Source organism: Quercus suber, unplaced genomic scaffold (assembly GCF_002906115.3).
Source record: "Quercus suber isolate HL8 unplaced genomic scaffold, Cork oak 2.0 scaffold_549, whole genome shotgun sequence".
NCBI classification, from domain to species: domain Eukaryota; kingdom Viridiplantae; phylum Streptophyta; class Magnoliopsida; order Fagales; family Fagaceae; genus Quercus; species Quercus suber.
Genome location: NW_027069997.1, coordinates 113,555 through 125,807, shown reverse-complemented (window position 1 = coordinate 125,807; position 12,253 = coordinate 113,555). Strand labels below are relative to the sequence as shown.

The 12,253-nt window shown below is 34.4% G+C and overlaps 1 protein-coding gene across 2 annotated transcripts; it reads left to right on the top strand.

Annotated features, from left to right (window-relative positions):
- The first annotated feature begins 582 nt into the window (after positions 1-582).
- Positions 583-11,642, top strand: LOC111995785 (OVARIAN TUMOR DOMAIN-containing deubiquitinating enzyme 7). 2 transcript variants are annotated; one of them, XM_024027720.2, is made up of 13 exons: positions 583-778; positions 2,082-2,188; positions 2,461-2,536; positions 3,188-3,337; positions 4,831-4,892; positions 8,056-8,140; positions 8,258-8,407; positions 8,626-8,756; positions 9,588-9,714; positions 9,844-9,938; positions 10,612-10,754; positions 10,848-10,896; positions 11,127-11,642. In XM_024027720.2, exons 1-11 carry the CDS (start codon positions 731-733, stop codon positions 10,739-10,741), a joined length of 1,161 nt encoding a protein of 386 aa, XP_023883488.1. In that variant the 5' UTR covers positions 583-730; the 3' UTR covers positions 10,742-10,754; positions 10,848-10,896; positions 11,127-11,642. The 2 variants fall into 2 exon arrangements, with proteins under 2 accessions (XP_023883488.1, XP_023883487.1); XM_024027719.2 differs by having other exon boundaries at positions 10,845-10,896.
- The last annotated feature ends 611 nt before the right edge of the window (positions 11,643-12,253 follow it).

The following is a 12,253-nucleotide window of genomic DNA, read 5'->3' as shown; positions in this document are numbered from 1 at the left end:
ATAACCCCTTGTGATAAAATCAAGAAAGTTTGACTTTTAGTTGACCTTATTATTACATAGTTTTTAAGGTCTTATAATTTTTCACATCATCGTTTATTTTTTTTTTTAAATTCAATTTTGATTATTTTCTAACATTGTTTTTAGGCTCGACAAATACTGTACAACTTCATTTAAAACAATATCACAAGGAGGTTTTTTTCTAAAAAAATATGTTTATACTAAAGTACATTTTATGATTGTTTTCATATTGTTATTTTATGTTTAAGATTTTCATTTTCATGAAAACTTAATCAAATTTGAAGGGCCAAAATAAAAATTTTGAAATGTAAAAAGACTAATATGAAAATGTAAGATCCAAAATGAAATCAATCCCAAACTTTACCGGTTAAAAGTGTACTTTAGTTATATTTTTAGCTTTATTTTTTATGTTATAAATGGAAACATGACCGCATAAAAGGAAATAAGAGAAAATATTTGTTGTGTTTTTTTTTTTTTGGAGGAGAAAAAATATTTGTTGCGTTGAAAACCTTTTTTTATTTTTATTTACATATTTGGCTTATTTTCTGTTGAGCATAAAAAAAAAAATTAAAACCAGAGTTCTGGAGCCCACGTAAATAACAACCTCTTCTCATTTTAGTTGTTGTTAGTCTCTCGCTCGCTGTCGGAGCCCAAACTAGTCTCTTCGGAATTCTCACAGGAAACAGTTTTTGGATTTCCGACTTCCGAGGGGATGGTTAAAACAAAGCAACATAACTCCAAACCTAAAAAACAGCCTCACGTAAGCAAATTCACACGCTCTTCCTTAAAATTGTTCCTCCTCCTTATTTTCTTGTTTTATATATCTACTTTTCTTGTTCCATTGCCCAGATTTCGTAAACCTTAATGCATAATCGCTCATAAATTTTTTGTTTCAATTTCCTGTTCAGTTCATTGTTTCGGCATTGTGTTCAAACTTGCCCTAACTTCTCAAAACTTGATTTCTTACTAGGTTCACAAATTTTGTTGAACTGCCAAGTGTCTATATATGATCTTGTTTGCACTCTTTGTTTGTTAATTTGTTCGGTCCATGGTTTTGTTTTTATGCAGTTAGAGAATGTTATAAGACTATCTAAGACATGTAACATAAGAAACTTTAGCTGCAGCTTGAATTGGAGGCGAGGTTGTAACGAATTACTAGTCGAGAAATGTCAAATCTATTGTTCTATAGGTTGTAAGGAGGATTTTTGGTTATGCTAGGATGCACGGACACTTCATTTGGGGTGACATACACATGTCGTATCTGTGTCGTAATGGTGTTCTATCTATTGTATCATGCTATAATTTTTCAAAAAATTGCTTGTGTCGCCATATGATACCTGTACCCGTGTCTATGCCTGTGCCTCCTAGGCTAGTAGTTGAGGTGCTATTTGCTGTAAATATATTTGAGCATTGGTTTACCAGCACATCTCTTTAGTATGATAATAGAGTAACTATATATTGGTTTCAATTTCTCAAATAACTGAGACTGGTTAATGCCATAATGGGGTGGGAAGAATTGGGTTAAGTTTTAGGTTTGGATCAATCATGCCTGGCAATAGATTTTACATGATTGAGGTAGCCTAACTATGCGTTTGGGGAGTGATCATGTTGTAGCGCTTAGACACATGGTGGGGGGGAGTGGTGTAGTAGAGATTATATTGTTTAATTGGATACGTGGTAAGGTCTTGGTTGAGAATAATTTTGTTTGAGAAATTCAGGATTAGATGAAGCATGTAGTATATCATTGAGATGGACGGTGTGTGACATTCATGGTTATGGGAAGGCAAGAAAGGGTTTATATTCTTTTGGCAAATGAGATAGAATCGAAGATGTGCATGGGTTGCACACTTGTCCCTTGAGTTACTGAATGATGAATTGAGCTTATTTTAGCTAACCTGGGACTGTGTGTTGGTCATTTGGATGATGGAGGGACTGTTTATCAAGTTAAGTAATTGAGCTATATTTAGCATATTCTGGACCATGCTTGATATTGATGCTTTAATAACTGTTTCCTTTTAAAAATTTACAAAAATGTTTAGATGGGATATTTTTTTGTTGGACAGGTCAAAAAGCAGGGAAAGCCAACTGATCTTTCTCAGTTCCGTGCTCAGCTTGATGTATTGGGCCTTAAAATTGTCCATGTGACTGCAGATGGTAATTGTTTCTTCAGGTCAGTGCTTATATGTGCAATATATATTGAAATTCTTCTTCTGAAATTTTTAACTTGATATATTGTAAGGTTGCATTTTATGTTTGCACACGTGCATAGAGTTTTCAGCTTCTCTTGTGTGTGTTTGCGTGTATATATATATATATATATTTTGATAAGTAGCTTTTCTTGTACACAATCGGTGACTCTTAGTCTTGACCAACAAAAATATATTTGTTAAAACCTTTTTCTTTTAAATGCAGTTTAAGTTGTTTGCTCTTGTAAATTTGTAGGGCCCTTGCAGATCAGTTGGAAGGCAATGAAGAGGAACATAAAAAGTATCGTGGCATGGTGGTAGAATATATTATGGTACATGGATTTTGAAAGAAATAAAACTTTTATCCATGACTTTTCCCCCTTTTTTGTTGAGAAAATTGATCTCACACCCTTTTTCCATTTCTCCATTAGATGGTGTTTTTAACCATATTTAGTATTTTCTGAAAAACTATTTGTTATTTATAAGTAAATTAACTATATGTTATTTATTCTTCCATAAGTAAATGGACTGCAATAATTAGTGGATTTTGAGCTATAATAAGCATAAAGGGGCTGAGTGAAAGAAATGGCTGTCATTTGAAAGAAATAATTAGTGATAGATATAAAATGCTCATTTCAAATAACTGGCAATCGTCAAAATTATGCTGTTTTATGATTTTGTTTGACTATGCTCTTAAAGTTATTTTGTGTTTTAAGTAGCAGTATGCTGCAGAGTCGCAGACAGGTAGATGTCCTGCCTGCCAATGTGAAATATCCCTTTATTTCGATTTTTACAACTTTATTTATTGTTATTTGCAACAAATAACATTTTTTATATTTTTTCTTACCATGAAATTGGGAACTGGTTGCATAATTTACGAGCTGCCCCCCACCCCATCCAAAAAAAACTAAAATAAAGAAGTCCCTTTTTTTTATTGGGTAACCAACTTGTAAATAATCTGACATTGGAGCTGCAACTAACAGAAGAATCGCGAAATGTTTGAACCATTTATTGAGGATGATGTTCCATTTGATGAATACTGCCAATGCATGGAAAAGGATGGCACATGGGCTGGACATATGGAACTGCAGGCAGCTTCTCTTGTGACACATAGTAATATGTGCATTCACCGGGTGAGACCTTTTTCTTCCCTGTTTGCAATTATTATCAGCTCTTATCCATCTGGTTCTCACGATTGGGTTAGTGCTCGTGTTTTTCCTTCCTTTTTTCTTTTTGATAAGTAATGCTTTATTGTGTACTTAGGATGCAATAAACCTTCACCCAAAATTACATAAATCTAGAAATTCCTCTAAGGTAGAAAAGGAATGGCCACTTAAGGCAGCCAACAACCAAACATGGTTTGTAAAAGATACAATTTTAGTTCCACAGATGAATGCTCAATTCCATCAAAATTAGAAGGTTTCTCTCCCTCGAAATGGTCCACATAACACAATTAGGCATGTGCCCACATACATCAAGAGCATGATGTTTGCCAAAGCCCCCCTTCTAGCACTCCAACAACTCCACCTCCTTCTTTGGCATCACCCAATGCACTCCAAAAAGACAAAACACCACAGACCATAGGTTGTAAGCATAGTTGCAATGAAGAAACAAAAAGTCAATGGTCTCCACTGTGCTTACACATGCAACACCAATCAACAAGTATTCTTGTCTTTTTCTCTCTTCCATTTGGTTGCATTCTTAAAGCTAGTCTTTAAGTGCTGTTGTAAAATTTAATGGTAGCCTCATTGTTGTACAATAATGAGGTTGCCTCTTACTATTATTAGCATTACGTACCTAGTCCCAGGTATTCTGGGTCAATTTTTGAAATCAAGACATTATGACTTCAGTGAATATTAATAATTAACTGTTAAGATGTATTTCTTATGTATATGTATAAACCAAAAAAAGAAAAAACCTTAGGCATGCATAAGTATCTGTATTAAATGAGAGTATTAGAATTTATTATAATTATAATTGGACTTTCTATTGATTGTTCTGAGTTGTCTCCTTTTGAGCAATAGTCAGATTCTCAAATATGGGAAGTTAATTGTCGCGGAGTTTAAAACTAGCTTTTTGAAATCATTGTTTGAGTGGTCCCAAACCATAGGCATTAGTGATTGGAATTCTATTATAGATTTTATTGATTCCCTTTCTTTTCATTTATAATGATTGGAGCTTATAATCTTAATATTGTGTTCACATCCAGTGTGCATGAAAGTACTTACTCTCTCTCAATAAATTTTTATTACTTGTAGGAAAATATAAGCTTGATATATTGTATTATAATGTAAAAATACTATTCAGGAAGTGAACTGAAAACGTGATAGAACTCAGCAAAAACATGGGAGACCAATCTTTCTGAAACTTAACCAGTGACCTCAAAGAGAGTATATGTAACGTTTGATACCTGACATGATGAAAGTTTCTATTTATGCACCATATTTTCTTCTGTCAAAATCTTTTTGTAATAACTTTTTTGGCTGGAAGAATTTTGAAACATGGAAATACCAGGTGGAGTTTTTACATTTCTATGACTTTTTTTTTCTTTGATAAATACATTTCTATGACATTGTTGACTTATGCTAATTTGCTATATGCTCCTGTACGAATACACTTGGTGCAGAACATGTCGCCTCGCTGGTACATTCGTAATTTTGATGAGCGTGGAGCTTGCATGGTCCATTTGTAAGTAAATCTTGAGTCTTTATCATAATTTACTGCATATATGCTTTGCATGTCTTTTGACTATGGACGAGGTGTAGAAAGGTCCCTTGCAATTGCCTATTCTTAGGGAAAATTCTTCTCCAATGGCCCTTAAAAGAGTCAGTAGATGAAAAGGGATTTCATAGCTAGGGCCTAGGGCTGTAAACAAGTCGAGCCAAAACAAGTATTTAGAGTTTCGTTTTGTTCATTTAGTTTTATTTCAAACATGAGCCGAGCTCAATCTCATCAACAAACTAGATTACATGTTCAAGCTTGGTTCATTTTTTTGTCAAACAATCTCGAGCTTATTCGCAAGTTACTTGGTTAACTTATTCTTTTCCCATATATAGTAAATCACCACAACTATTTTTTTTAAAATCTCTTTACATATCTATGCTAATGATTAATAAATAAATTATAGTTGAAATTATATTATTTGATTAAATTAGATAGAATGATTTCGTTTATGAGCTTATAAAAATTAAATTCACCAACCTTAAAGGTCATTCCTAGTGCCCAAAGCTCCCCACTTTTGAGGGGTTTGGAAGAGGTTAAGGTAGACAACCTTATTATGTTATTAGGCCAATAAAAACCATATGGAGATCTTTATGGGCTTCTCAATATTTTTCCATTAGACATTTAATTAAGAAAATAACTTTCATTGTAATTCAATAATTGGGCTTTGAACCAAGTCAATTAGGATTAGTTTATAGTCTTTACTAGTTTATGTAAGTGTTCCATTGGATTTCCTTGGAGACAAGTTTATAATATATATAATTTCAGTTGGAATTTTTCCAATGATCTGGTGTTGACTCCATCCAACCCTAGATGCTGATTGCTAGTTTTTATATTCTGTCTGATGCTGATTCCAAGCAACCCTAGGTGTTGGCTTGTCTTATCTTTTTTGTTCCTTTGTTTCTTTGTCACAAATTTCTTTGGAGTTTTGTTTTACATCACTTTACCCTAATAATAAGTAGGCAAACACCTTGTGCTGCTTTCCTCTGCCAGCTTCTGTACCATAGCTCTTTTGTCCTACATCATACTGTTTTTTTTTTTAATAAGTAAATGCTTCATTGAAAATAAAAAGAAAATGAAAAAGAACCCCAAAAGCACACTGGCAGTGTACTAAGGACACAACAAAGAGTCAATCAAAATTACATAAATTTAGGAATTCATCTAAGGAAGAAAAGGAATGGCCACTGAGGGCAGCCACCCAATCAAACATGGTACGTAAAAGATGCAATTTTAGCTCCATAGATGAGCACTCAATCCCATTAAAATTATGGAGCTTCTGCTACCTCCAAATGGTCCACATAACACAATGAGGCATGGCCCCCATCCATACATCAACAGCATAATATCTTCCAAAGCCCCATTTTCCAACATTCCAACAACAGCACTCTCCTCAGCAAGACCCATTGCACGCCAAAAATACAAAACCACCATACAGCATTAAGTCATACGCATAGTCACAATGAAGTAACAAATAGTAGGTGGTCTCCTCACTATGTTTGCAAATACAACACCAATCAACAATGCACATATTCCACTTTCGAAGATTCTCCATAGTGAGGATATTTCTCTAAGCTGCTGTCCATAAGGCTACCTTAGAAGAAATCCTAACCTTCCAAATGGTTTTCCATGGAAAGTAAGGTGTCATCATCTCCCACCTTGAAGCTACATCATACTGTCCTATATTGTAAGAGTTAGTTCTAGTTGTTGCTTATTTTAGCATATTAATAAGGGCATTTTTGTAATCATGTTATAAACCCTAATATAAATATATGCTAAGGTGTCATATTAATAAGGGCATTTTATCTTGATAAGTTAATGCCCTCAACCTTTTCTTTCTTTTCTCTTTGTCTCTCTATTCTTCTCTTCCTCATTATTCTCATTTAACCTTAAATCGTCAAATTTGACAACTTAACTATAATCTAATGTTACCTGACAATAAAAAAAAAAAAAAAAAAAACTAGAGGGGTAGTAAGAAATCCAGTTATTCAAAGTACTTGATAGGCTACATCACCACCTTAATATAATTAATCAAGGTTTTGTCCTCAATAGAATTCTGACTTGGAATATTACCAGATTTGATTTGGAAGCCTTGAGTTATATTTATTATAGATTTTGGACATATAGTGAATTATGATCAATTATTACATGGGAAAGCAAATAAGCACCATACAGTTGTACACATGCTACTTGAACAAATGATTTTATGGTCTCTTTACAAGTGTTTTAGGCTGCACCCCTTCTTTCATAGATTCTCTAGACCTTTTGAATTTGAGATTGTAAATGTTTTTGGAGTAGGCCAATGCACATTTCCTGTACTTGACACGCTTCCTCTATTGAATAAAACTAGTTAGTAATCCATGCAATGCACAGGAATGATTGGCAAGATATTATTATTATTTTTCTCTTTTAGTTTTTGTCTAAATATGAAATTTGATAGTTATGGTAATTATTAATAGACATTTATTATGATTGTTCTTGTAAATGGAACTATTATTCTAACATTTAAAGAAAATATGACATGGCAAGATTCTAATGGAAGGTTTAAATATAGAATAAATTTAAAATCAATAAAAAAAAAAAGTATTAGAACAATGTCGTCTAAAATTGTGAGGTCACAAAAGCTTATTTGGCAAAATATTATGAGGACAATCAAAAGTCAAACATCTTCGGTTATATATATAATAGATTATTTTACTTAAAAAAAGGAAAAAAGAAAGAAATGGCAACTTACAGATGCCTTTACCTGATTATGTTGAAGGAAAAGGAGAATTAAGGAATAATGACATCACTTATACTTGGCAGCCAACCCTTTTTTTTTTTGATTAAAAAAAAGCCCATATATGCCTGCGGATACTAGCAATATCAGTTAAGGCTTTTCTATTCACAGAATATCATTGGTGTTTTAAGGCATGGCATCCACTTTCCTTTAGTGTTGTCATGAGCCTTATAAGTAGGAACATTTATATGGTTTTTAATGCTTTGAGATATATCAGGAGTTCGATTTGGATCCACTTCTACATTTCCTATAGTTATGGTATACTGTTATTACTAAAATTAAATAAGCACTTCCTCTTATAGTAGATGGCTGCTTGTTTTGGTTCTGAAATATGATATGTAATTGGTTTTTTAGATCTTATCATGATGAAGAACATTACAATAGTGTGCGGTTAAAGGAAGACCCTTGTGATGGGCCAGCTAGGCCAATCATTATCAAGGTTTATGCTCGATTTCCCGCTTTTTTTATAAATACAGCTTATCACTACAACCGCAATCTATACATGAGTTTGAACATATACGGGTGCAATATCCTGATAATTTATAGTTTGTGAAAGGCGGATGCTGATCTTTCAGCAACAGCCCATCAACCAAAAGCTGCAGCAAGGAGGTCTAAAGAAGGAACTGGTGTGGATAATATTCATGCTGGATCCATAAAAATCGTAATGGCTGGAAGTGGATGTGAAAATGCTGAAAAAGTCAAACAGGTGATAATTGGCTGCCTTTTTTCCTCTCCCCCCCCCCTCCCCCCCCCCCTCTTTCTTTGTACAACTGCAGTTTCTGTCAATGCTTATATCTTTTTTTTTTTTTTTCTTTTTTTTTTGAGAAAATGTCAATGCTGATATCTTAAACTTCTAATTACTGGTATCCTTACACTGCATGGAGGTTTTGAGGTGTTATCTTATTTTTGTTGTTCTCATCCCAGGTTTTAGGACAAGTATATGGTGATGTTGATGCCGCAATAGAGTTTCTGATAGCAGAACAAGGAGCAGAAGAGTACCCAGTACAAACTGATTCACTTCCTGATCAAGTAGATACTTCTTATGGTAATGTCCGGTCAGTACTTTTTGCCCTTCCTGGATAATTTTAGGAGGGGTTACTGATAAAAAAATTCTGTTTATTTTTGTTAATTCTTTTAATCATATTCTTATGTTCTATATAAACAGTTTGTACTGTGTTTGCTTACCACTCTTAGCCTATGCTGTAGGTGAGAAAATTGGATGTTTTTATGATAAGTTTGTTGATAGGTTGCATGCTTATATAGGGGTTCATTTGATATGATCATATTGTTAAAAAAAAAAATTACTTTTATTTATTGATCTGTCAAGGCTTGGTGCAATGGCAAGTGCCTTCCACCAAAAGTTACAGGTTGCAAATTTGAGTCCGGGAATCAGTCTCTCCAATAAATTGGGAGGTAGGGCTACCTACTATAACCTCTCCTAGAGCCTACAAAAGTGGGAGTTTTGTGCATTGGGTACTACCTATTTTTGGTCCGTCTTTCATTCTGTGGTATCTAATTGTTTCTTGTAATTGGTATTAGCGGTGTTTCATTGATGAATTAGTAAGTCTTATTGGTTGGGGTTTTGTTAAATTTTCCTGTTTCTTTGGAATATTAGTTGATGTACTAAGATATTTAGTTTGGGATAAAAGGTGGATTGAACTGGAGATGGAAAAATCTGTCTGTTTTGCTTGAAAGAGAATACATAAAAACTGGAAGAGGTTTAGCAGTTCTTGTTAAGGTATAAGTTGAGGATACTCTGTTTACCAATTATTGTTAAGGTAATAAACAATAATTACTTTTACTTCATTGTTGGTTGAACCTTTTAAATATGTTTCTTTTCTTGTACTTTTTACTATCCTGATTTTAATATATCTGAGGTTATCCAGGGTTGATGAAAATGGAAATTGTGAGCAACATGAGGAAAAACCATTAGAGAGGACCTGCAAACAAGATGCATCCAGTAGTAGTGTTAAAAGAAGTCATGATAATAGAAGTTCCCAACCAGATGACAAGGTTCTTTTCTTTTTCTTTTTTTCTCCCAATATAATGCAAATTAGACATCATTATTTGCTTCCCTTAACGTGGAGGCTGTGATGCTGGTGTGTTCATCTCCTCCCACATTCCCCCCCAAAAAATATCCAGGTCTCAAAAAATAAGGTCTGCCCATGCGGTTCAAAGAAGAAATACAAAGCTTGCTGTGGAGCAGCCACTGGGAGATCTGTTGCTAAGTTTGTAGTGTATGTTTTCTTGAACTCCTATTTTGTAGACTTAAGGCTTTTTATTTTTTTTGGCGTTGTGAAAAAATTATAAAAGATGGGTGATGGCACCACCCCACGGCCCAGGAACTTGGGAAGGGTATATCCAGCTGACTGCATATAGAAACGTACCATTTCACCACCTGTGAAGCAGGATTCAAACCCACTTATTGAGGATAACGTGTGCATTTACCACTTATTCACTTGCTGGGAAGGTGCTGTTTAACCTAAAGCCAGTATTCAACTTGAGCACATGCGCTCGCTCACACACTTACATATGTAGACCTGTCCTTGACCTCCCGCAAGTGTGTATGTGTGAGCATAATTGAATACTGGCTTGCTAGCAAGGGATTTATTGATTACCATTGGTGAAAGGGGCAGATCTTATCTAGCATATGAAGAGAAATTTGAAGAGGTTCTTTCACTGGTTCTCTCAACCATGATGTTACATAGAGCTTGGATAATGATGTTTGATCTCAAGTGTTGTTCATATGCTTTGTTTTGTTATTGGTTATTAGTTGTTACCAAGGTCTAATTGCTGGTTGATTTATACTATTGATTTACAATGACCCCACCCCCTCCCCGCTCTGGTGGCTGGATGTGGGGGCCCTTTAAAATCGTGTTATTTTCTAATATGGTTGTGGTGTTGTATCAGTAATCAATCAGTTGACTCTAGAAAAGGTAAAAAGGAACGGAAGCAAGGCAAGAAGAGTGGACCTGCTAAAGCCACATCAACCTGTGGAGTTGATGGAGGGCTACCTGATATGGGTGCACTTTGTATTTGATCTTGATCTGAATGTACGAGTAATACTGGCTATTGGAGTGCCCTACAATTTTTCATTTTTTTCGTGAATTTGATGGATATAGTGCTTTGTTTTTCTTTTTCAGCAGAAGACAATTCTGCCATCTCTGAAAGAGAGTGGAATTACTGTTGTCACAGGTCAGTACTAATTAAAGCTAATGTTTGTCATTGATATTCTAAGCATCACTTCTGCAATTTGTCTATTTCTCTTTCATGTTTAGGGAAGAAAAAGGACCTATTTTTCCTAAGTCATGTTTAGGGATGACTAATTAGGTGCAAATTAGAGGAATTGACACAAGGTAAAAGGATACTGGTAATATTTGAGTTCCAATTAATGTTGGTTTGCTGCCTTGTATGTCCCTATGCAGTTCATATAAGATGGCAGCACCCACCTGTGCTTGTGAATCATGTGTGACAGTTGGGCAGTGTGGAGTTTTGTGGTTCACCCTTAGAAAAAGAACTTCGATAAGTAAATCAGCAGACACGTAGACTGGGGCTAGAAGCATATGCTATATCCTCCATGATTCATTGTTATACGTGTAAAGAAGCACACTGCACGCACGCACTACATGGACTTGGATCCCCGATAATATTTGGATTTGGATTTTTTGCATACATGTTTTTTGGCAGAACTGAGTTCATGCAATGGGAGAAGGATAGAAAGGAATAGAATAGAAATTTGTTCCAACTTTTGTCCTAGACAATGTGATTAAGTATTTACTATTTAGGTAGCCATAAATATATGCTAAAGAATTGTACTTTTCTATAAGAGCTGATGTGAAAGAGCATTCATTATCACGACAACATAGCACATTTATTTTTGGGATTGTAGTCGAAATGATTAGACTAATAAGATACTTGCAGCCAGTATCATTTCTACCAAATGTATGTGTGGATTAGTGCACACTTTTGTGTGTATATGTATATGTGCGCATGTGTATGTAAGTTTAATAACTTTGTGTTGGCCATAATTATACGGTTGTATGATTTAATGCGTGTCATAGAGTGAGAGAGAGTGAGGATGAATAATTGATATGAAGATTGTGTTGCTGGTTGTGGAAACTGGAAAGTGTAACGTGCATGACTACATGGCATTCTATTGAAAACCTATCTGGAGTATGCATTATATGCTCCATATGGTTTAATCTGTACCACATGAGATGAATATAATTTTGGATAAGTGCACTGACATGATTAAGAATGTGTTCGGAAGCAACTGTTATCTGCCATTTTCTAAAATGTTGTGGAGATCCCATGGATTAGCTACACGGTTCCTTTACTGGGGATGAACAAAATTGAAACTAGAGTGAGTGGTTAATTGTATGTAACATTTTCTTTTATGTATTATATATTTATAATAAAATTTAATAAAACTAAATGAAACGACATTTCAAAGAAAAATAAATAAAATTGATCAAAATGTGATCAGTTTAGCACTTAGCAATATCTCTCATTTCATTCTTTGCCAACAGTCTAGACCACCCCTCTCTCTCTC

What these genes read in the sequence shown, in the direction of transcription:
- LOC111995785 (XM_024027720.2), top strand. Translation starts at nt 731, where the DNA reads ATGGTTAAAACAAAGCAACATAACTCCAAACCTAAAAAACAGCCTCAC. An exon ending in ACTTCTTATGGTAATGTCCG is followed by an intron (nt 8,757 to 9,587) that starts GTCAGTACTTTT and finishes GAGGTTATCCAG; the next exon opens with GGTTGATGAAAATGGAAATT. An exon ending in GTTCCCAACCAGATGACAAG is followed by an intron (nt 9,715 to 9,843) that starts GTTCTTTTCTTT and finishes AAAAATATCCAG; the next exon opens with GTCTCAAAAAATAAGGTCTG.